Source organism: Lycorma delicatula, chromosome 9 (assembly GCF_047948215.1).
Source record: "Lycorma delicatula isolate Av1 chromosome 9, ASM4794821v1, whole genome shotgun sequence".
Classification (NCBI taxonomy): Eukaryota; Metazoa; Arthropoda; class Insecta; order Hemiptera; family Fulgoridae; genus Lycorma; species Lycorma delicatula.
In genome coordinates, this window is record NC_134463.1 from 66270515 (window position 1) to 66293321 (window position 22807).

General features: G+C 31.3%; 1 protein-coding gene across 1 annotated transcript in view; it reads right to left on the bottom strand.

Moving 5' to 3' along the window:
* Positions 1-22807, bottom strand: part of Polr2A (RNA polymerase II subunit RpII215) — a 52165-nt gene that overhangs the window by 9613 nt on the left and 19745 nt on the right. Inside the window, exons 9-22 of the mRNA XM_075375209.1 lie at positions 22043-22253; positions 21343-21433; positions 18537-18655; positions 17800-17968; positions 17199-17368; positions 14583-14711; positions 13303-13525; positions 12133-12343; positions 9571-9821; positions 7590-7795; positions 7011-7145; positions 5742-5870; positions 3132-3294; positions 1923-2152 (exon numbers count right to left, since the gene is read on the bottom strand). Coding sequence (XP_075231324.1) covers positions 1923-2152; positions 3132-3294; positions 5742-5870; positions 7011-7145; positions 7590-7795; positions 9571-9821; positions 12133-12343; positions 13303-13525; positions 14583-14711; positions 17199-17368; positions 17800-17968; positions 18537-18655; positions 21343-21433; positions 22043-22253 — 2437 coding nt within the window. The remainder of the gene's footprint in view (positions 1-1922; positions 2153-3131; positions 3295-5741; positions 5871-7010; positions 7146-7589; positions 7796-9570; positions 9822-12132; positions 12344-13302; positions 13526-14582; positions 14712-17198; positions 17369-17799; positions 17969-18536; positions 18656-21342; positions 21434-22042; positions 22254-22807) is intronic.

Here is a 22807-nt window from a genome sequence, read left to right on the forward strand (position 1 = left end):
ATTAAGATTAGTTGCTTCTGTTTCTTTATAGTTTTGTTTCTTCTGGTCTTTTTACTTGATTGGTATGGTTTATAATCATTTAGATAGTTGTAGTTTTTTTTACTGTGAAGGGTCTTTTGAATTGTTTAACTTCTTAAAGATTTTTTGGTTTTTGTTTTGAGTAATAAATACAAGAGGTGGATCAAAAAGTAAGTTACACACTTGCCGTGTTCTTGAACTGAAAGGCATATATTAATGTCTTGTGGTGGCAGCACTGGTTGCGTTGTATTCATGCTCCTCCAACAACAATTCTTTATTATGACACTCGGAATGAGTGCAGTATCGTTGTCAATATGGCGTGTCCTCTAGAGGTTTCGTCCAGTATAGAAGTGCGTTCAGTAGTCTGATTTTTGTGGGCAAAAAAATTACAATTGTTGTGAAATTCATTGCCAAATTGTTGAGGTATAGGTGAGAATACAATGTCATGCCTGATGATCACAAAATGGTGCCAAACATTCAGAAATGGAAGAACAAATGTGAGTGAAAAACTGTGTGCTAGCCTTCCTTCAACTGCAAACTCGAAGGTAATGCGGAACATGTGAATGAAATGATCTTGAGTAACTGGCTCATTAAAATTAGACAGATTGCAAGTGAACTTAACATTAGTTATGGAAGTGTGTTTGCGATTATTCACGATCAGCTTGATTACTGTAATATGTGTGCATGATGGGTGCCACATTTGTTGACCAACAACCACAAATCAATGTTTGGATCTGCTCTGTCTTTTCTCCAATGTTATTCCAGGACTGGTCCACAGTTTTTGAAACAAATTATCACAGGGGATAAGATCAGGGTGCTTCATTATACTCCTGAGACTAAACAAGCAATGGATGAAGACATAAAAATTCACCGCAGCCAAAAAAAATGAAAACATCTCCACATATTCAAAATGTTATGCCGAATCTTTCGATTCTGAGGAAGTTGTTTACAGTGGATTAATGCTCTTGAGAAGCAACAATCAGTGCCCCTTACTATGAGACTTTAAAAAAAATTGCGTACAGCCATTAAAGATCGAAGACCCAGAAGATTGAGCAATGGGGTTGTATTTCTTCACAACAACGCTACTCCTCATTAAGTGTCATGTGAAAAAGGAGTTACTGCAAAAATTCAAGTGGTAAGTGTGATCTCATCTGCCTTTCAGCCTTGACCTAGCACCCTGCGACTACCACCTGTTTGGTCCTTTCAAGTGAAGCCTGGGAGGAGAGCGTTTCACTAATGATGATGAACTTAAGGAAGTGGTCCTTAAATGGTTGAAAGGAATTGGATGAAATTTTTATGAGAGTGGAATTGAAAAACTTGCCTCAGAGTAAGAAAAGTGTTTGGAAAACTCTACGATTGTCAAAAAATTCATAAAAATATGTAGTTTTTGTTCAATAAAAAAAAATTGTCTTATAAATATATGTTTGTTTCATAGAAGGGGTATAACTTACTTTCTGATCGTCCCTCATATATCTTGTCTAGTTTTTTTTATTTAGGTGGCTTAATGCTTATTTTTTTCAGTTGTTTTTTGAATTTAATTAACACAGTGTTGATGAATTATTTGAATTTCCAAAAAGTTACATATATATATAAAACAAAAAAAAGAAATATATTAGTAATATAAGATTTTTGTATTTCTTTTTACATACTTTGAACTGTTAAAAAAAAATTAAGAAATATAATGGTCCAAAATGGAAAAAAAAAGATTCAAAATAATTTTTATTGTTGAAATCAACTGAGTAAATCTACTGAATTCAACTTTCTATGGTGTCAATAAATTCCTTGCTTAGTGTGGAAAAGGAAGACAGAAAATATATGACCTGAAATAAAGTAGCATACAACTGCTTGAATTTAAATTCTTATTTCCTATCACCATATTATAGTTTTACATTAAATGAACATACTTGTAATGTCATGTCCGACAACATATTTGCTTCAATACACCTTAAGAACATATCATCTTCCATTTTATCAACTGTTTCTTCCTCTTCTTGTAATTTATTTTCATCGCTGTTCATTATTCTTATCCTGAGAACTAATTTCTCAGCATTGTCGTCATTAAATATACAATTTAGATCGTCACCAAAACCTGCATTAACCTTTTCAGATATCTGTTCCATAGTTAACTTCTTATCTGAAATTATTGATTATATATTAATATTACTATTTATTATAAACACAACATATGATTGTATATAAATAAACAGAGATGCTATTATTAACAAAAATTTTTAACTTTCAAGCGTGATACAATGATGAAAAGTTTTAAAGAAAGTAGTGCAGTTGTAACAATACATAATATTTCTGATTAAACATAAAATACTGAGTTTCTGTTGTATGTGTGTCACTACAGTAAAAATTTGGCATTGCATTAAATAATTTACATAACTGCAAATATGTCTTTGTTACCTATATTGTAACTTTAAACTACAGTTTGATTTAGTACAACTTTGTTTCTCAAATTCTACAGCTGGAATTTATTAAATATTTTAAAACAAAACTTTGATAAAGAATAGCTACCATAAATTTTTAATAATTAAAAGTATCTATGAATCTATGAAAACAAAAAGTTTACTTTCTAATTAACAAATTCCAAAACTGGAGGATCTAATTTAACTGAAATCAACTAATTATTAAGTCTCAACAGTGAAGATGAGGAAGGATAACTACTTACTGTCATTCATATGAAATCAAGAATATAAAATATCTATTGATGAATGGACTGATCTTAGAAGACACATATTACCATTACATTGACTTGAGTATTATATAAAGTCAAAAATATCAATTTGTCACAACACATTAGTTTAGATGTAAAATTCTGATCATGCGAGTCATACATTTATATTAAGAACTACTACTATTGTGACTTCTGGATTACCCAACTGACTCTTTCTACTTCAAAGGGATTGCAACAACAATCCACCATAATGAAAAAATAAAATAAAAATTTAGTACTGTAGCAATTTTACAGAAACCTAATTCTAAATCAATAAATGAAAATAATAAAATTGGCAATCACTTCATTATACACAATTAAATGGAATCAGTTAAAAAAAAAAAAAAAATGGTAATTTATACACACATATAAGTGCAACATGGGAGATATTTACCAGTCATTCTTTTCCTGTCCAATTCAATTCGCAACAGCCATGGTGATATTCTGGTTGGATCAAAGTCAGGCATTTCATAGTAAACATTAACAAATTCTTGATCTTCAGGTATAACTGTATTCTGGGGATCAGGATCATAATAAATAGCGGTATTTGCTGTAACCTGAAAACAAATAAAACAAGCAATATTAAAAATAAATTTACATTTTAATTTAAACTTGATTAATTTTAATTATTAATCTTTATAATTTTAAACAATTTTTTTATATTTTACATCTTGTTTTGATTATAATTTAAAATTTTTAATTTAAATAAAAGTTTAAAATTTTTGTATGAGCTTTTAAAGAAAGTATAAGTTAAATTTAATTTAAAAATATTTTTAACTTAAAATTATAAGTGAATAAGTGGTGTGATATCACGGATTGCAAGTTTATGATATTTTTTGAAATATATATACATAAAAATATAATGCAGTTGATGATGTGAATTAAGTTCACAAACGCGCGTTTGCTTAGTAATGAAATAACATAAGTCATCCTACTTCAATTATTCTTTACTTGGGGTTGATCTATTAAATATAAATATATATATATATACCAAATGTGTAAATATGAAACTGGAATTTACCCATAGATGGCCCTAGCTGTCAATGTAGTTACCATCAAACCACATCATTGGTGCTATTTTCTTTCTTTGACAGTTGACAAAGATTTTCAACTCACAACAATAAGTTTCATACAACAGCGTAGTTTTAATAGTGTTGAATATGTTGAGTTTTATACTACAAATTATGGTTTGTGGTCAGCATTGATTTTCTGTTACCATTTAAAGAAAATGCTGTAGAATTGCATCAAATGCTTGTCAAAGCTTATGGTGAGGATGCTCTTGGTAAATCAGTGCTTTTGAGTGGTTTAAAAATTCAAAAGTGGCAATTTTGTTGTGAAAAACGAAGAACATGGAAGACCACCAAAAACGTTTGAAGAAAGCGAATTGTTGCAAGCATTGTTGGATGAGGATGACACTCAAATGCAACAACTTGCAGATCAATTAAATGTAACATGAGAAGCTGTCTCCATATGTTTGAAAGACATGGGAAAGATCCAGATGGGAAAATGGGTTCCACATGAACTGAATGAAAGACAGCTGAACTGTATGAAACTGTGCAACTGAATGAAAACCGAAAAACCACTTGCAAAATGCTGCTCACCAGGTGCAAAAGAGCCATTTCTCCATCGAATTGTAGTGAAAAATGGATATATTTTGAGAATCTTAAGCATAAAAGATCATGGGTAACTACAGGTGAACCAACGACATTGATTGCAAGGACAAATTGCTACGAAAAGAAGACAATGCTCTATGTTTGGTAGGATCAGAAGGGTGTGATCTATTATGAACTGCCAAAACCTGGCGAAACTGTTATTACTGGACACTACCAACAATAAATGATTGATTTGAATCAAGCATTGTGTGAAAAACGACCAGAATATCAAAAAAGGCAACACAAAGTGATTTTGCTTCATGATAATGCACTATCACACACAGCAAAAGTAGTCAAGGAAATGATTGAGGCATTGAGCTGGGAAATACTTTCGCATGCGGCTTACTCACCAGACTTGGCTCCATCCGACTACTATTTATTTGCATCGATGGGACTGCACTTGCTGAGCAGCGCTTCACTTCTTATGAAAATATATGAAAATGGCTCGATGACTGGTTTGTCTCAAAAGAGCAACAGTTTTTTTGGTGTAGCATTTGTAAATTTTCAGAGAGATGGGTAAAATGTATACCTATTGCTGGACAATATTTTGAATAAAATATTTTTTATCATTTTCATACACTAACATGTATTTTCCATACAAAATTTCCAGTTTGATATTTACACACCTGGTACATATATATATATTAAATTTTACTTACAAATTCCAGAAATTCATATATAAAACACATGAAGTATGTAAATGCAAAATATGTAGGCCTGAATTTATGATAAACTTTTGGGCGATCACTTCTGTATCTGACGATAGCCTCATAATCCACAATTAGATTAACTGTTTAACCATTTATTATCTGATAAAGATAAAATCATGATAAAAGTTTAAATTATTTAAAAAAATAATATTACTCCATTAAAAATGTAAACTGATCATTACAGCTTAAATTAATCTTAAAATAAAAAAACACGTTTCAATACACAAATTTTGTTCATTTACTGTACATGAAGTTCAGTTATGAAAATATTAAATAATTAATAAAATAGAAACACATTTTTAAATTTATATACATAAACAACAATGAATTTCTTTAAGTTAAATAGTTATAAATTAGTGCAGGGAATAACATTTCAAAATAATTTACAATAGTTAATCACCTTCAGTGATACCAATAAAATGTGTACTTAGAACCATCACAAGTTCTTGTCATAAGACAGAATACAATTTTTATTTTATTGTTATCGTTACCACCACACACATGCTTAACATGAACTATGAAAATATGAGTATATAATGACATAGAATAACAACACGAGCCAAGCTGAAAATCCAACCTGAGACTTGCTGATCTATAATCCAACAAATAAAAAAACAATTAGCCATTTATTTTTCAGTTTACCTTTCTTAACGTTGTATGTTCCAAACGACATAATACGTTCTTAGCTTTTTCAGCATCTCTTGCAGCTGCACCAGTTAAGAATACTGTTAAAGAAGGAGCTTTTGGTTTTTTACTGATGTTAATAATTTCCTGAAAGAAAAAAAAAGGGGAAAATAATTAAAACATCACAATAATAATCTGTTTAATTCCAACAGGAATTATTTATATAGAAATATTTCTTATTATTTATAGTTTCAGTTTTTGTATTATCTTAAAACTAAAAATAAAACCCTAATTTTATTTAAGAATGCAATATTTTGGTATTTCACATCATTCCCCACAATATCATTATTACACTCCAAAACTGACAATAGTATTAGTAGTAGTATAAGTGAATTTAGCAACACTGCCAGCTGAATATGTTCTGTCATTGTTAAATTCATAAATCCCCCTGTTCTAGGATTAAAGGAGACAATAACAAATTAAAGTGTTGCTTCCCTAATCATTCATTTTGGCAAAAATTAAGAGTAAAAAAAATGCCATTAAAATTTGTAATAACTTTTTTGTTTCAATTTTGCTTAAAAAAAACTTAATAATCTTATTGAAATAGTTTTATTGGATGGGGGAAACACTTCTACTTTTATAATGCATTTTTTAACCCTATGTAGATTAAAAATATAACTTCCACTTAAAAGATTCCATTAACATCTATCAAATCACAAATATGACAAATGTATATTTTTTATATTAAAAAAGGCATTTAAAATAAATATCACATAATAATGCTTCCTTAATTTGGACTATTTCAGAATTTACACAATTATAACATTATTTAAGTACTCTCTTCATACTCCATTCATTATTATATGTCACATTCCTTCAAATTCTCATTGTTAATTCAATTTCATTTATAACTAATTACATTCACAAAAAATAATTCATTTATGTTGGTGCAGAGGGTTCATTCATTTACCTTCACATGCAAGAGGTTGACTGTTATGTTTGGAAAGACCAGACTTACTTTTACATTATAGACTCTTTGATGTAGTCTTAGATCAGGGTTCTAAGTCATAACAGATCCTGACCTTGCACATATGCAATAGCCCTACTGATATTCATTACAAAAAAAATAGTGTCTACAGACCCCAATTCAAAAAAAATAAAAATACAATTAGGTATCAGAAATTTCCAACATATTAAAAGAACTGTTAATTAAAATAATATAAATTAATGCTAGTTTTATTTAAATATATTTTTTATAGGAAAAATAAACAATAACAACAATATTACCTTTAATCGAGGCACACCAAGTGTTACATTCTTTGACGACACACCAGCAAAGTGGAAAGTGTTCAGTGTCATCTGTGTAGCAGGTTCACCTAGACTCTGAGCAGCAAGAGCACCTACCATTTCACCAGGTTGACACTAAAAATAAAACAAAAGCACCAATGAATATTTCTAAGCAGATGGTACAAACCTTTTATAAATATAGCTATAATATTAATAATCAAACTAATACATAATTTCAGAAAAATGTAACACATCTCTATGCATATGAAAAAAATGATTAGTTTTTCAAAATTAAAACAAGATACTAAGTTTAGAAAAATAGAAATATTCCTTGTTAGAAATTCAAAACTAAATAACTATAAAAATTATATTTTATTGTAAATTCACTTCATCAGATCTATTTATTAGTTAGTATTTAAAATAATACTTCAAATGTATTCATTCACCTTATGTACATTCAAGATGAATTTTTCTAAGACTTCAAATATTAAAAATTTAGTAAATTTATTCAAACATAAGATAAGCATGCTATAAATTAAATATGTGATCACTTCTATTTTAGCATTACTATTTACCAACCTGAGCTTGTTGGAATCTGTTCTCAATTTCACCAGTAAGCCACTCAAATGCTTCTGAAGAAAGACGGAATTTTTCTGAAACCAATTTTGTACATAATGTTGAACGGACAAGGCACTGGAAGAGTAAAGTTGCGTTTTCATTAGCTTGTTTACTTAACTGATCTTCTCCAGCTACAATGACACATTTCTGTAATAGTTCCTTTACACCTAAAAGAAGAAAAAATGAATTTCACTTAATGTATAAACAAGATTTATTTCATGGTATACAGTGAAATGGTGAACAAATGCTTGTAAATCACCTGAAGCTGACAGTTGCAGAGAACAAAGTGAACTGATTCATAAGATCTACAGTGTGTAGATCGTACTGTTTTGAGGTAAGCTTATTTTAATAATAATAATATGTTTTCTAAGCTTACATTTGAAGAAATAGGCAGTAGGGAATATTTCAACAATAACTAATCATTCCTAAGTTTTAATTATCAAGCAAATTTTAATTTGTTATATTTTATTACCGTATCTTTAATTTATTTATGGCAATGAGAAAAGAATCTAAACAAACACGACAATGATTTTACATGACTGAGTAAACAAACTATTATGAGTCATAACCAACTGTGATGAGTCATAACCAGTTGTTATTTGAAATGACTAGATGATGAGTAGGGAGTGAAGGGAACAGGGACTATGCTGAACAAGCCACGCATTAAGTTGAATGCCTACATTTGTAATGTAGGTATAATAAAGAAAAAAATAACTTTAATCACAGTAATACAAAAAAATAAAGAAAAATTACCTATAATACAATTTTTTAAAATATTAATTAACGCATCAAATCTGATAACTACACTTAATATATAAACAATACTTATTATATGGTGTTTTTTAAGCACTTTCAATATTTGTTAATTACAAGTGTACATCATTGTTTTCTGTTTAACTTCATTATTTCTTTTTCCTAATTCATACCATTTTAGACTTGTTGCAGATATGAAAAACTCTTCTTCAGTCATTGATTTTAAGAATTTTAAGAGAACATTTTAAACTAAACTGTCCTTGACATACCTTACCTTTACATTTATCCAAACATCCACAAGGTTCAAAGTATTCATGCATAAAATACACATATATCTGTCAGTTAGAATTTTCATACAATCACAAAAGCAATTTCTATAAGTATTATAGATCAAAAACTTAAAATCTAATTGAATTTAATAAAAGTGAAATAATGCAGGAATTGTTTACATTAATTATTAAGAAAGAGGGTGCCTGAAATGATTCCTGTTGTTTAAAGAAAAAAAAATACTGACCACTGTGCTAATTAATATTATTAATAGTACTAGCTGTTTTTGTTTGTGTGTGTGTATATATATATATATATAACTTAGAAAAATTAATCTCTCACTACAATCCAAAACTGTGCCAAATGAGTGTTCATTGTACAGACACCGCACTCAGTACGTTTATACATAATGAAAGTCTGCTTGGTTACACAGTACTTTGAAACCAATGATCAGTCATGCTCTGTTCACGAGCTTATTACACTACATTAATAACAGGCTGGATACATGAGCTTATTATCCTACGTTAATAACAGGCTAGATACCTTTTGTGTAGGGAGTTCTTTGAGGATCTGCAAAAGCTTTAGACACAGTAGATTAACTGCCACTGCAACCTTCACAAGAGTGATATATGGAAGTAATGTAGATGTATATGTAACTTATGTGTAAAACAATACTTTCTTTTTAATGTTAGTCAATCAGAAGTCAATTTTGGAATAGTCCTTATAACTAGAAATGATTTATTTCAGGTTGTCTAAGAACACAGTAAGTATAGACTATAATTTTTTATTATATACAAAAAAAAAATCATGTTTAGTATGAATCTGTCAATATCATAAATCATTAAATAAGAAGTCCTAGACAGAAGTAAAAAAAAAACCATACATAATTTTAATCAAACCAGAAAAAAATTAATTATCTTACCTTGTATAACTTTTAATGGACTAAGATCAGTTGGTACACGTTTATTAATGTGGAAGATTTTTTGTACATTCCAAATCATACGTTTTAAATTACAAGGTAATACGACTTTTGATTCACCACTAGGGAAAATTTGTCGTAAAGCTTCACGATCTCTTGAAAGCTGTTCCCATTCTTTTTCCAATTCTGATATAACTTCTCCACTTCCAACAATTTCCCTCAGCACATCTTCTGAGAATACTTTCCTTAAATGTCTAACAAAATGGAAAGAATAAATTATCAAATGAATGTTATTTTTTCTAATATAAAAATTACAAAATAACTATCAGGATTTTCATAATAGAAATATGCACAGCAAATCCTAGTTTCTGTACCAAAAATATCTTTGTTTATGAATATTAGGTTTTTCTCAAAAAGTGTTGGTTTAATCTACATTTATAAGGTTCGATAAAAAAATACGCTGAATTTTAGTTTTTTCTCAAAAAATCATTATTTATTCATTAATATTGTTTTTTTTTTATCTTCAAAGTACTCATTTTTGTATATAATAGAGATGTAAACTTATTATATATGAAAATGAAATTAAATCTGTGCCGGTGCTTTTTCCAATATTTGAAGCACCTCTGGAATGTAATTTCTGGTATGGCATTTACCTTTTTCAGTGATTCTGTCTTTATCTCTTCAATGTTGTCAAAATGTCGTTTTTCATGGAGCTTTAAGTTTGGGGAATAAGAAATCACAGTGGGCCATGACTGGCCCCCTGGAGGCAGAGGCTTCATAATGGTATTGTTTTTGATCAAAAATTCAGGAACAAGCAGTACAGTGAGAGCAGGTGCAATTGCCATGAATTGTTTCACCACAAATCTGGGCGTTTTGTTCAGATTGTGTCATACAAACAATATAAAACTTCCAGGTAGTAATCCTTATTGACTTTCTGATAGTGATTCAATGATTGTCCATTATCAGTTTCTTCACTTTTTTTGTTTTAATCGGTTGTTGATGTGCTGGGATATCCAGGGTGCACCTCATCTTCAACATCTTCACAGCCCTCTTGCAAAGGTTTGTACTACTTTTAAATGCTTGTTTTATTTATTGATGAATCAGCAAAAGCAACATTCTACATTTCCAATGCTGTGCTCACTTTATTCCATTCCTAAAGCAACATTTAATGCAAAATCCTTTGTTCCATTTTTTCCACAAGTTAAACTAAACATCCAATGATGGCACCAATGTAAACATACGAGGGTTATTTTTTTCAAGGTCCGATTGGTCACAAAATTAAAACTAGTGAAAATAAAAAATTTTTAATTTGTAACAAGTACTTACATAGTTATGCTATTTCTCTACATAGTTGCCACTCCGATTTAGACATTTGTCGTAGCGTGGTACCAACTTTCCAATACCCTAGTCATAGAACGGAGCTGCCTGTATTTTCAGCCATGTTTCTATGCTGGTCTGCAGCTCGATGTCTGTACAAAAATGTTGTCCTCCTAGCCAGCGTTTCACGTGAACAGAGGTGAAAATTGGATGGAGCCAAGTCAAGGCTGTATGGTGGGTGATCAAACACTTCCCAACAAAAAATGCTGCAGGAGCTTCTTTGTTACAGCTGCGGTGTGCGGCCGAGCATTGTGATGAAGAAAGACAATGCCTGATGACAATATTCCTCTCCGCTTATTCTGAATTGTCCTTCGTAGACGTTGAAGAGTCACGCAGTATGAGGCTGCAATGATGGTTGTGCCACGTTCCATGAATTCCACAAAGAGCTGCAGACAAGCGTAAAAACATGGCTGAAAACACAGGCGGCTTCATTCTATGACGAGGGTATTGGAAAGTTGGTACCACGCTACGACAAATGTCTAAATCAGAATGGCGACTATGTAGAGAAATAGCATAACTATACAAGTACTTGTTACAAATAAAAATTTTTTATTTTCACTGGGGTTTTAAGTTTGTGACCAATCGGACCTTGAAAAAAAATAACCCTCGTACATTAGGGACAAGTGCACCAGTACAAAAAAAAAAATTACAACAATTTCACTTGTGTAACCTGGGAAATTTAAAAACTCCACTTTTTTTTATACCAAACCTAGTATTTTATACTATTTTACTTGAATTTGACATCTTTACAATCCACAACTCAATTTAGATACCCAAATTACATTAAATAATTCATATATAATTTTTATATTCAGTTTTTTTACACCCTGCAATACAATACTATAACATGCTAAATTATTTTAATAAAGTTCAAGCACAGAACCCATATCCTTCCTTGCAGAAAACAGTTTAATAACATTATATTCTACAATTTGCACTTTCACTAGTTACCGTTTTCTAAAACTGATACATACGTAATAATGTTTTATGACAAGACAGGTGATGGGATCAATTTAATTACAACACATCAATTTAATTTAAACAGAGCAGTTGCTACACTGAGTCATGATAACAATAACCATGCTGAATGTTAATGCTGTGTCATGATTATTTAATTATATAATAACATGTATGCACATGATTGTGTATCTATATTACCTTTTAATGTGTTTATGAATATGACATTACCTTTCATTAGAGACATCAAATTTGTATTTGTTTTCAAATTTAGCATTTGAAAGATCAATGGAGGCAATTTTTTGAAACTCTACAGTTTCTCCGCACAGTCCATCCTCTCCGTAACGTAACTGAATCAACTGTCCCACAGAATTACGTACTGTACCATCATAATGTACCATGACAGACTCCATAGCCTTTATCAAACGACGCTGGATATATCCTATGCATAGAAACACATAATGAAATTATTTCAAGTGTATCAGAATAACAAGATTTATTTTCAGAATAAAAAAAAAATATTTCGTCTGATAACCTACTGTAATTAGTTTTAAAATTAAAATTAAAACTAAAATTGACAATCGTTCTTATACTGGCTACTTTTTTCAACTAGTTTGTAAAGATAGGCAAAAGAGAAAAAATAGTCCACTACTTTAATAATAAATTAATTTTATGTGCATTTTTTGAAATCACCAAAATAGTCAGGAGAATGAGTCAAACCATTTAACTTACTTCAGCAGTCCTTAAATGTATGCTCAGTCAAAGAATTAAAATAATTAAATAGAATTAAAATTCTTTTGTCTTTTCTAATATTATCTATTGATTAATTAGAGCTCTACACCTAACAAACAAGTCTCTATCCTACTAAGCTCTAATAAAGAAGACACTACCTAGTTGGCTACCAGAAGGTACTACAGATGGACCTAGTCACCATAGCATTTGTCCATGGAAGGAGAAATCTTTACTCCTCTTTCCTTTTGGAATGAAACACGACAGAAGAGGAAGATACCAATGAACTCTCAGAAAGACTGCTTCTATATGACACAAGAGTTATTTTGTGTCAGGAACATTCATAATATCTTACACCACTCACTGTTAAGATTAATTCCTGTTGTATAAATAAGACTAGATAGTTATATTTAATACTGTGGAAAGTGTTTTTTAGCCTTGTAAATAATTAAAACTAATACTGTGGAAAACATCTGAGAGAAACAATTGAAATAAGAGGTGAGCTTAATCCTCTCCAATTTTATAAATAAATTTCATTAATTCTTAAGAAAAAAATCAATCTAGATCACAGCAGTAGGATTATTTATGTCACAGGTCTATGAAGATATCAACAGATTGTGGAACATAAAATGATGCATGGTAAAAATGCTTGAAAAACAAATAAATACAAACCTGTTTCAGCTGTTTTTACAGCAGTATCAATGAGACCTTCACGACCTCCCATAGCATGAAAGAAAAATTCTGACGGAGTAAGACCGGCAAGGTATGAGTTTTCTACAAAACCTCTAGACTCAGGACCATAATCATCTTTAATGAAATGAGGTAATGTTCTTTTACGGAAACCAAACGGAATTCGTTTACCTTCAACGTTTTGCTGCCCTACACAAGCAATAACCTGAAAATAGAAAATTTATCTTTTTAGACTGACTCTCACAATATTTCAATGATTTGTTTTATCATTAAATAAATTGTAAATATATTGGAAGCACACTGAAGAATTTAGTTTATAAAATCTGGCACAGCTTTTTAAAAGTTAACAATAGTATCTAAATGAATTATAGATACTATTGTTTAAGGGATGTTCTGTCCCCCCCCCCCCCAAAAACTACAATAGTTGATTGGCAGTCCATATGATGAGCAACAAATTAATCATCAAATTAATAGATTATAGATATATTAAATTATTTACATAACAAATTGTGACTTGTATAACACAGAATTTCAAAACTGGCCATCTCCAAACTTAGTGAAAAATTTTGTGATGTATCTTTATTTTCTTATAATCACCAAACTGAATTCATTTTTAAAGGAAAAGCATTCTATAGGCCTAAAAGGTCTTGCATATGTAAAAATTTTACCAAAGGTAAAATCTTACATCCAGAAGTTGTTCCAGTCAAAAATCACAATTTTTTCTTCTTCACATATTACAATTCATTAAAATCTACCAGTAACTGTTACTGGCCATCAGCTTGTGATTGCTGCACAAATAATGAATTTTATAATGGAAAGTTACTATGATTATTTAGAATACTCTGCAAGACTATTGTGTTGAAGCCTACATTTTCCAGAATCACTTTATTGTAATAATAACAAATTTTATGCATATATTTTCAAGCTCAACTTTTCGACAGCCAGCCATCAGAATTTTTTTTTTTTAATTTTAAATAATCTTGTTACTAAATGAACTAATTCTAAATCAATAATGGGGAGAAACTAGATTTTTTTTTTTAATTCACCGCAATTGGTGAAACATGCAACTGCTGGACACCAGTATTGTTTTCAATTGCACTTTTTCAAATATATCTAGCATGAAATTATGAAACTGACCAAGAACGTATTATTTAAAATTAACTATTTCATGAAAATTATGTGTATTATCTAACAGCTGAATTTATTTTCAAACCAAAATTATAAAAAATTCAAGTTATAAAAGTAGTAAAATAAATAAATACCTGTGAGATATTAATGTTTGATCCTTTAGAACCTGAAACGACCATAGCCTTTAAATTATTGTATTCTGTTAATGATTTTTTGGCTGATCCTCCTGTCTTGTCTCGAGCATCGTTTAAAATTCTGTTTACCTGTTTAGAAAGACAAACAAAAAATTAATACATTATCAAAATATCATATGTTATTGTCACATTACATCTTTTTTAAGGATGAATTTGCATCAGTTTTAAGATGTCTAATGTTTTGAGAAGTTATAATCATGTAACTGTGTAAAAAATTAAAACCAAAAATAAGTATGCCGGTCGTGGCGTTAGCTTCGATTTCTTAATGCAAACAGCACTCATAGCACACTCTTATCTCTTATCGATTAGGTGTTGGACATCCGGCTCAAGGGTTGTTCTCTTCACCTCCTCATTACAACACTCTGTGGGATTCGCCCATGGATAGTATATGGGTGTAGTCCAATATGCAGTGTGTTGTTGGCAGAATACCTTCTTCCACTTCCGGCTTGTGAGTCAATCCCGTTGTCTGTCAGGATGGCTGCAGGATAGCCCCAGCGGCAAAACACCACCTCTTCTAAACACTGAAGATGGTGTACGTGCCCCCACACTCGAAGCTTGGAGAACGGGCTCAGCCTCTACCCAGTGGGAAAACAGATAAGTTGCCACCACTAGGAATCTGTTGCCTTGTCTTGTTTCTCGGTATAGACCCATTAAGTCAACCGCCACATGCTTCCAACAAGCTGTAGGCCTCCAGGGTTCTGATGTCTGGTGAAGGGTTTTGCCCTCATTTGTAGCGGGCACATGTGTGGCACTCCCGTATATACTGCCCAACGTCCTTTGTAAGGCCCTGCCAATCGTAGTATTGGCGGATTGCCTGCCAGGTCTCTTCTGCTCCGGGATGGCCAGCTTCTGGAGCATGGTGGTAGTGTTGTATGATAGCTGAGCAACTACCAGATGGGAGGTACACTCCCACTGGTAGAGCAGGGTCCTGCCCTAGTGCTGCTCCTGCTGTACATACAATGCCATTTTCATCCACTCTGAGGTGAGTGCCTGGGGCCGAATTTGGATTCTGGTGTAATCATTGGCACTCTGGATCTTGTGCTTCCCGCACCTGCTGGAACAGGGAAGTGGCAACAACTTCTTGCAGTAGGGATGTAACCGCTCTCTCCTTTTGGCCATGTTCAGTCGCGTGTATCTATCTTCATTCCATATCATCTTAGTATTTTCTTCTTCCATCGGTTCTCTTGACAACAGATCTGGTAGTTCACTCTTCCAGCCAGGACAGTGCTCTAATGTAAACTTGACATTTTGAACCAATAAGGCCCAGTGGCCTGCCTTAGCCATGTCAAAGCCTTGTTTTTCGTTCTGAGGATGAAAGTTCGGTCAATAGCGTTTGATTTCCCACATCAGGGCAAGACATCTAAGCTCATTGGACTGATATTTCTTTAGTCCCCATTCTCAGCTTGCTGGTAAAGCATGGTTCCAAGCCCTTGCTGCCTGGCATCGGTTTGCAAGACTATAGGAAGCTCTGGATCCAGCTGAGATAACCTAACAGTCTGCTGTGCGGTGCCTGTCCATTTCCAGTGTTTCCCCTGCAGCAGGTCAGTGAGCGGCACGGAAATCTCTGAGAATCTTGGGATATAATCTCGCAGCCAGTTACAGGTACTGAGGAACTTCTGCAGCTCCTTACTTGACCCAGGAGTCTTGTGTCTTGCGATAATGGCACATAGGTGTTGTGCTGCAAAATATTGCCCGTGGGTGTGATTTCATGGCCCAAAAATGACACCTCTTCTCGGCCAAATTGGCATTTCTCCAAAGAGTATGTCAGGTGGTGATGTTGTAGGCATTCCAGAAACAAGTCTAGGTGGCTTAAGTGTTCTTCCCAGCTACTGCTGTACACAATAGTTGTCCAGGTAGACCAGGCAGTACTGGCAGAGGAGGCCAGTGAAAATATCTTGCATTAGATGCTGGAATGTGCTAAGTGCATTTTTCAAGACCAACGGCATGACCTGGAACTTGTATCAGCTGCAGTGTCAGGTCAGCGCTGATCACCTTTTGCCGGCACAGCTAAGCCGATTCAAGATATAAAAATCCCCCCCCCCCCGAGCAATCCCATGCTGGGCCAGCTCCTGCTGCTGAATCCGCCAGCCTGGCCCGGCCTGCTGCTCCAGGGGGATGTTGGCATCTGTTGGGAGGTCCCACATTGAGGTGGCCAGGGAAATTCTTCTGTCTTCTTCCATCTTCTTGGTCTTTTCCAGGTTGTGGTCAACAAGGATTAAAAATTCACTCTCGTGCACACCCTTTTATTGGAGCCTGAAAGTGGCAGGGCTGCAGCGCCGCTAAAGTGGGAGTACTGCACGGTCATCTGAGTGGCAGGAGTGACACTTGTACCAACGCATACTTATACCTTGCTCCAGTTGACATCTAAGCTGCTACTGTTGTCATATGTTTGGTAACAATACATATTGAATAAAATATGGCCGATGCTATTTGGTGATGAGATGCTACTTGTGTGTAGCTGAAAATCTTTTGATATAAGTAAAGATAATATATAAATATATATAATGTATAAAGATTATATACATTTTTTTAGCTAAGATATGAAACCGGCCATACCTGATTCTCGAAAGTCTGCCTCAATGTGTTACCAGGTGTAGGTTCAAGATCCATATTATGTGCTTTTTGTATAACCTCTATCACGTCTTCTTTGGCTTTTTTAATTGCTTTCTGGATTTCCAAGTACGTCTGAGGATCAGCAATAGTGTCACCAATACCAATAGAGTGACCTGAATAAAATGAAAAGATAAGGTCATAGTTTATTAAATAACTTATTACTTTTATTGTTAATGAATATATGATAAGAAGTATTAGTTATACAAACAGAGTACATGATTTTGATAAAATATTGTTATAACTAATATTATAAACACATATTAAATAACCCAATAAATTTGCATAAGGATTAAATAAATGCTATAGAAAAACAGATTAATCAAGAAAAAAATGTTTACTCCCATTCTACGCAAATTATAAGTTATACTCAAAAAAATAACAATGAAAATTCTTCATAACAGCAAAAAAAAAACCTCAATGTAAACCAACATGCTAAAATAAAGACTACATCATCATAATAGAATATCTGTAGGATATTTAAGATATTTATAAAAATTACACAACTTGCTTAAAAAAAATTAACATAAAAACACAAAAGTTGTACCTTCCAACAACAGCCAATTATTAACAACAGTTTGAATGTTTCCATAAAATCTTCCACATACTTCATGTCCCAATTCCAACATACAGATATGAAGCAATGATCCAGCTGAAGTACCAAGTGTCTTCTTACATAAAATTCCCATAACTAATTCACCATGTTCTACCATTACCTGAAATCAAAGTTAAATTTAAAATTTACTGAAAGAGATGTAGAAAAACATTAAGATACTCAGATGCAGCTTACATGTAACAATTTAAATTTGTTTTTATGATCTTAATATGTTTAGTTTAGTTTAATATTCAAGAAGAAAAATGTTTAATGAACTCCAGCTCAGTAGTTGCTTAGTATTTTTTCTTCATAATTTATTTATTTAACAAGAGTTTTACTCAAAAACCAAATTGTAGTGAATTTCATACCTTGGCTGACTTATGGTGAAATCTTTCTACAGTCACGAAAAAATTATTTTTAAATTAAAAAATTTATTGGAATTATGTCTTGTATATAAACGTCATATAACCAAATTTCAATTTTTACATTAATGAAACTCATTAATTTATACATTTCTTTTGAAATATTCATCAAATTAGGACTTACCCTAAAATTATACTTTACACCAAAATTTAACTACCTCGTAAAATATAATAAAATTGGTGAAAACTAGATCTATTGAAATCTGAATATTGGAAAGTTAATTGAAATTAACAATATATATTTATACACGATGAATTTTTACTTACCTTAGTATCTCCTGGTGAAATCCATTTGTATGGGCCACTGTCTTCATCATCTGGATGTGTTGAATGTGTACGTATCATATTTACATTTCCGGGTATTATTAACGAAAATAACTGTTTACCTGGAACAAAACAATAAATACATATGAACATAAAAGTTCTCAGCCAAACAAAGAAAGCACAAAATTTTTCAGAATTTTTTTTGACATTTTTGTATATTCATCATGGTTAAACCTTTTAAAACTATAATTTGTTTCCGGAAAAGCATGCAACAAACCATAACATAACAGTATGATGATAGAAACACTTCTCTTTACTTTTAACATCAAAATGAAGTAAAAATAACTTGTAATAAAAAAATTAGAAAAGTGTGATAAAATGATATATTTATCCTAAAAATTTTAAGAAAGTACATCACTGCTATATTAAAATTTCATCAAGTAAAACCGAAAAAAATATTTGTAATCTATGTATTTCTTCAATACCCGAAACGCTGCTGTCTGTTGAACTATTGTCATCCTTTCTCAAATTTATCAAAATATCAATAAATTTTCACACAAACTGTCAGCTCCCATGCTTTTTTCTTCTTTAATTACTTCTAGCTCTTGTTAATTATATGTTAAAAACAATTTTTTCAAGCAATTGCATCTATTCTTAACACCTTCTACCAATAAATTTTTTACATCACTTAAATGTTGTGTTATTACTCCCAATGTAGCCTTTACTTGTGCCCATATCAATAACATTGGGTTAAAATTGCTATGGGATAGAGGAAGACACAAAATGACACAATTTTTTAATTTCATCTGCTCTATAATAATTTTTGTTTAACTTATTTTAGTCTTATAAGTTCTTTTAACATGTCTTCAATGTACGCAATTTTCTTCGATTTTAACAATTTAATAATTTCAATTTTCGGGTAAAAATATTAAAAATTTTTTCAATTTTCAGGCAATGGTATGGAGCATTATCCATTGCTATGACAGATTCTTCAGCAACAATTTCAACAATTTTTTTTAACCAGTCTATAAAATTAACATTCATTTCACTGTGATACTAGTGGGAAGATCTGGATTCAAATATCCATAAACCACTGTTCAAAAACCAATTTTAACTTTTTACGTGCATTTCTATTAATCGTTTACCTTTTCCACTGGTGTTTTCACCCCAGTTAACAATCTTTCATAAAAGCATCTTTTATGCTCTTTATTTCTTTATCCATCCATACCTTTTCCTGTACCTGTTCCGCATTAAAGCAAGTTTCATCTGGATAATAAATTGTCTTTCACAAAATCACTTTCTTTCTCTTAAATATTTTGAATTGCTTATTATCAGCATGCCATGACGCCAGAAAAACGATAGCTTACAGTACATTATATGTGTAAAACAGTATTTGTACTTGTAGGTGGGAGTGACAGAATGACTTTACCTAAACTACTGAGATATTACTCATACATGCTGAATTTATATTTATATCTGCTGCACAGTTTTATGACACAAGGATTACGCAGTACTTTACACAAGCTCAAACTTCAAATTTTATCCATTTTTTAGAATATGTCAAAACTTGTTTGGTTTACTTGATCTCCACAAACAAGCAACTAATCATATTTGAAACTTCACAATATGCTATCTAAAGTATCATACTTGTTAAATATAATATTAATTTGGTCATATTTATGCTACTCTGTGTCAAGGCGAGAACTTTCCTAATGACCCCGGAATATAGTGATACAAGTTTTGGCTGTAAAACATAAATATAAATATACTTCTACAACAGGTAAGAACATTGTAGAACTCTTGGCGATTGGTGTGTGGGTTATTAATCAGTAGATGTCAACTGCTAATCGACTAGCCTGATTATTTTATAAACTTTCTCATACATGTGATAAAATTAATTTAAAGCACAAGTATAAGTCTGTTGTCCATAATAAATCGGCTCAGTATCCATTTATTATAGCACAGTAATTCCATTACTTTATTTTTAATTCCATTCCATATTCTTGTAATTACAAGTAAATTATAATCCCACCACTATAATTATTATGAATTATAATTAGCATACTGGATGATTACCATTATATTTAAACAAAGCTAACCTAATTCACTATTTTGATAATTATCAGTGACTAGGGCAATAGAGCTCCTTCTGATTCATAATTTGCATAAATCAAATGTTCTATAATTATCTCTTAAATGATAAAGAATCTTCATAATATTTTTTATTATTAATATTTATTAATAAGGCCGTAATAAATCTGAATATGATGTTCTCCCTTACTTGACTGCAATAAATGTTATGGTTTAAAAATATATACTTCATTCAAACTTCATTACTGTACACAAAGATGAAATCAATTGCTTTAAGAACCAATGTGCGATTACAAATTGTCTAATTCTGAGGAATAAAAATCTGGAACCATGCCTCCAAATATCAATGGTTCTTGTGACCATATTCAGAAACTGGCTCCGCTGTTCTCATCCTTGTTAGCCAATGTTACTGATGGCTTTATTTTTTAATTATAAAGTACACACATGTTCAGAATATGGTTGAAAAGTCACTGAACATGTTGGATCTGAACTGTTTATTCATTATCACTGCCATGTGTTGATATATTTCATAATATTTGGATGTTAAGATGAAGTCCCTTTTTGTGTAAGCATGTCAGGCAACATGGCTGCAAGACAACAGGTAATACATGAAAATCACTAATATTGTTTTATAATGTAACGTCAGATGTTTCACTTTAAAGTTATGAATAATAATACAAACATTAATAAATTTTAAAATCAATTATTAATAAATTACCTGTCCATAAAGGTTTAGGTTTCAATATACATGGTTGTGGCATTTTACCATCCCAAATAGGAAGATGCATCAATAAATTCATCATTTGTTCCTGAAAACATTAAAACAATTAGCTTCACTTTATAATGAACCAATAAATTAATATACAATAACTTCTACTTTTTATTTTTACAAGATAAAAGCAAACAAACCACCTGTTTTCATGAAATATCAAAAAATAAATACTTCATGAAATATGGTGAGAATTACTTAATATCATATTACAAATGTATAACAAAACATTCATTGTCTGATCACACGGTTTGAATATAGCAAATTTCAATCCAGTAAAAAGCACAAGATTTATAATTTTGCAGTCAATATCTTTACTCAACCAATTCTGTAGGTTCTTTGATAGAGAAGCTAAAAAAGATAACCAGATAAAATAGTCTTATTCTCCACTCCTCACTATTAACTAAAAGTATAACAGAAGCACTTCAACATAATATGTCTTAACACATAACAAAATATTAAAGAATATGTTTCAAGTCCATAACCCAATGTCAAAATTGAAGACAATATTTTCACTATAACAACTAGATAGAAACTTTATGCTAAATGATAAATTCATAATTAATTAAATTGTACTACATTAAATGTATTAGACAAAAAAAAAAAAAAAAACTTCAATTTAAATGTTTTTTAGTATAATATAAAATACCTTTTCAAGAAATACATCACGTTTGGTCATTTTTCTAACAGCAGTTAATGTATCCTGCACAATACCCATAACGGGTTTATTAGCTTGCGGTGTAATAATCTGCCGAGGCGTAATATGGATATTTTCAATTTCTGCACGAGTTTCCATCGACTGTGGTACATGTAAATTCATTTCATCCCCATCAAAATCAGCATTATATGGAGATGTGCAACTATAAAATAACAAAATTTCTTTATATTAAACTTTTCTAATACCAAGCATAAAAATACACATAAAATGTTATTAATATATCAACTAGCAAAAAAGAAAGTAACTAGAAAAAAGGCGGGCTTATGGTTCGCTGCGAAAATGTTGCATAGTTTATGTTTCATTACAAATGATTTTATTAAATGTTTTTACCAACTGTAACAAAATAAAGTTAATGAACTTAGCACACTAACAACAAAAACCTTTACAAAGAAAAGATTCAAAATCCTGAACATTTTTAACCGTTTCTCGAGTTGTGATTTTTTAACAGAGCTCTAATCCCAATTTTTTCCTTTTTTATCTCCAAAACGCAAATATAATTTTTGATAAATCACTCATATAAGGAAATATAAATCACTCAAACAAATGAATTGTTGGTGTGCTGTGCGTAGTTGTCCACTCTACACCAATATCAGCTAAAATAAAAATCTAAGCACATACATCAAACAAACAAACCCACGCATAATCTTTATTTATAAAACCTTATTTAATGTAAAAATAGTAATTATTAATTACAAT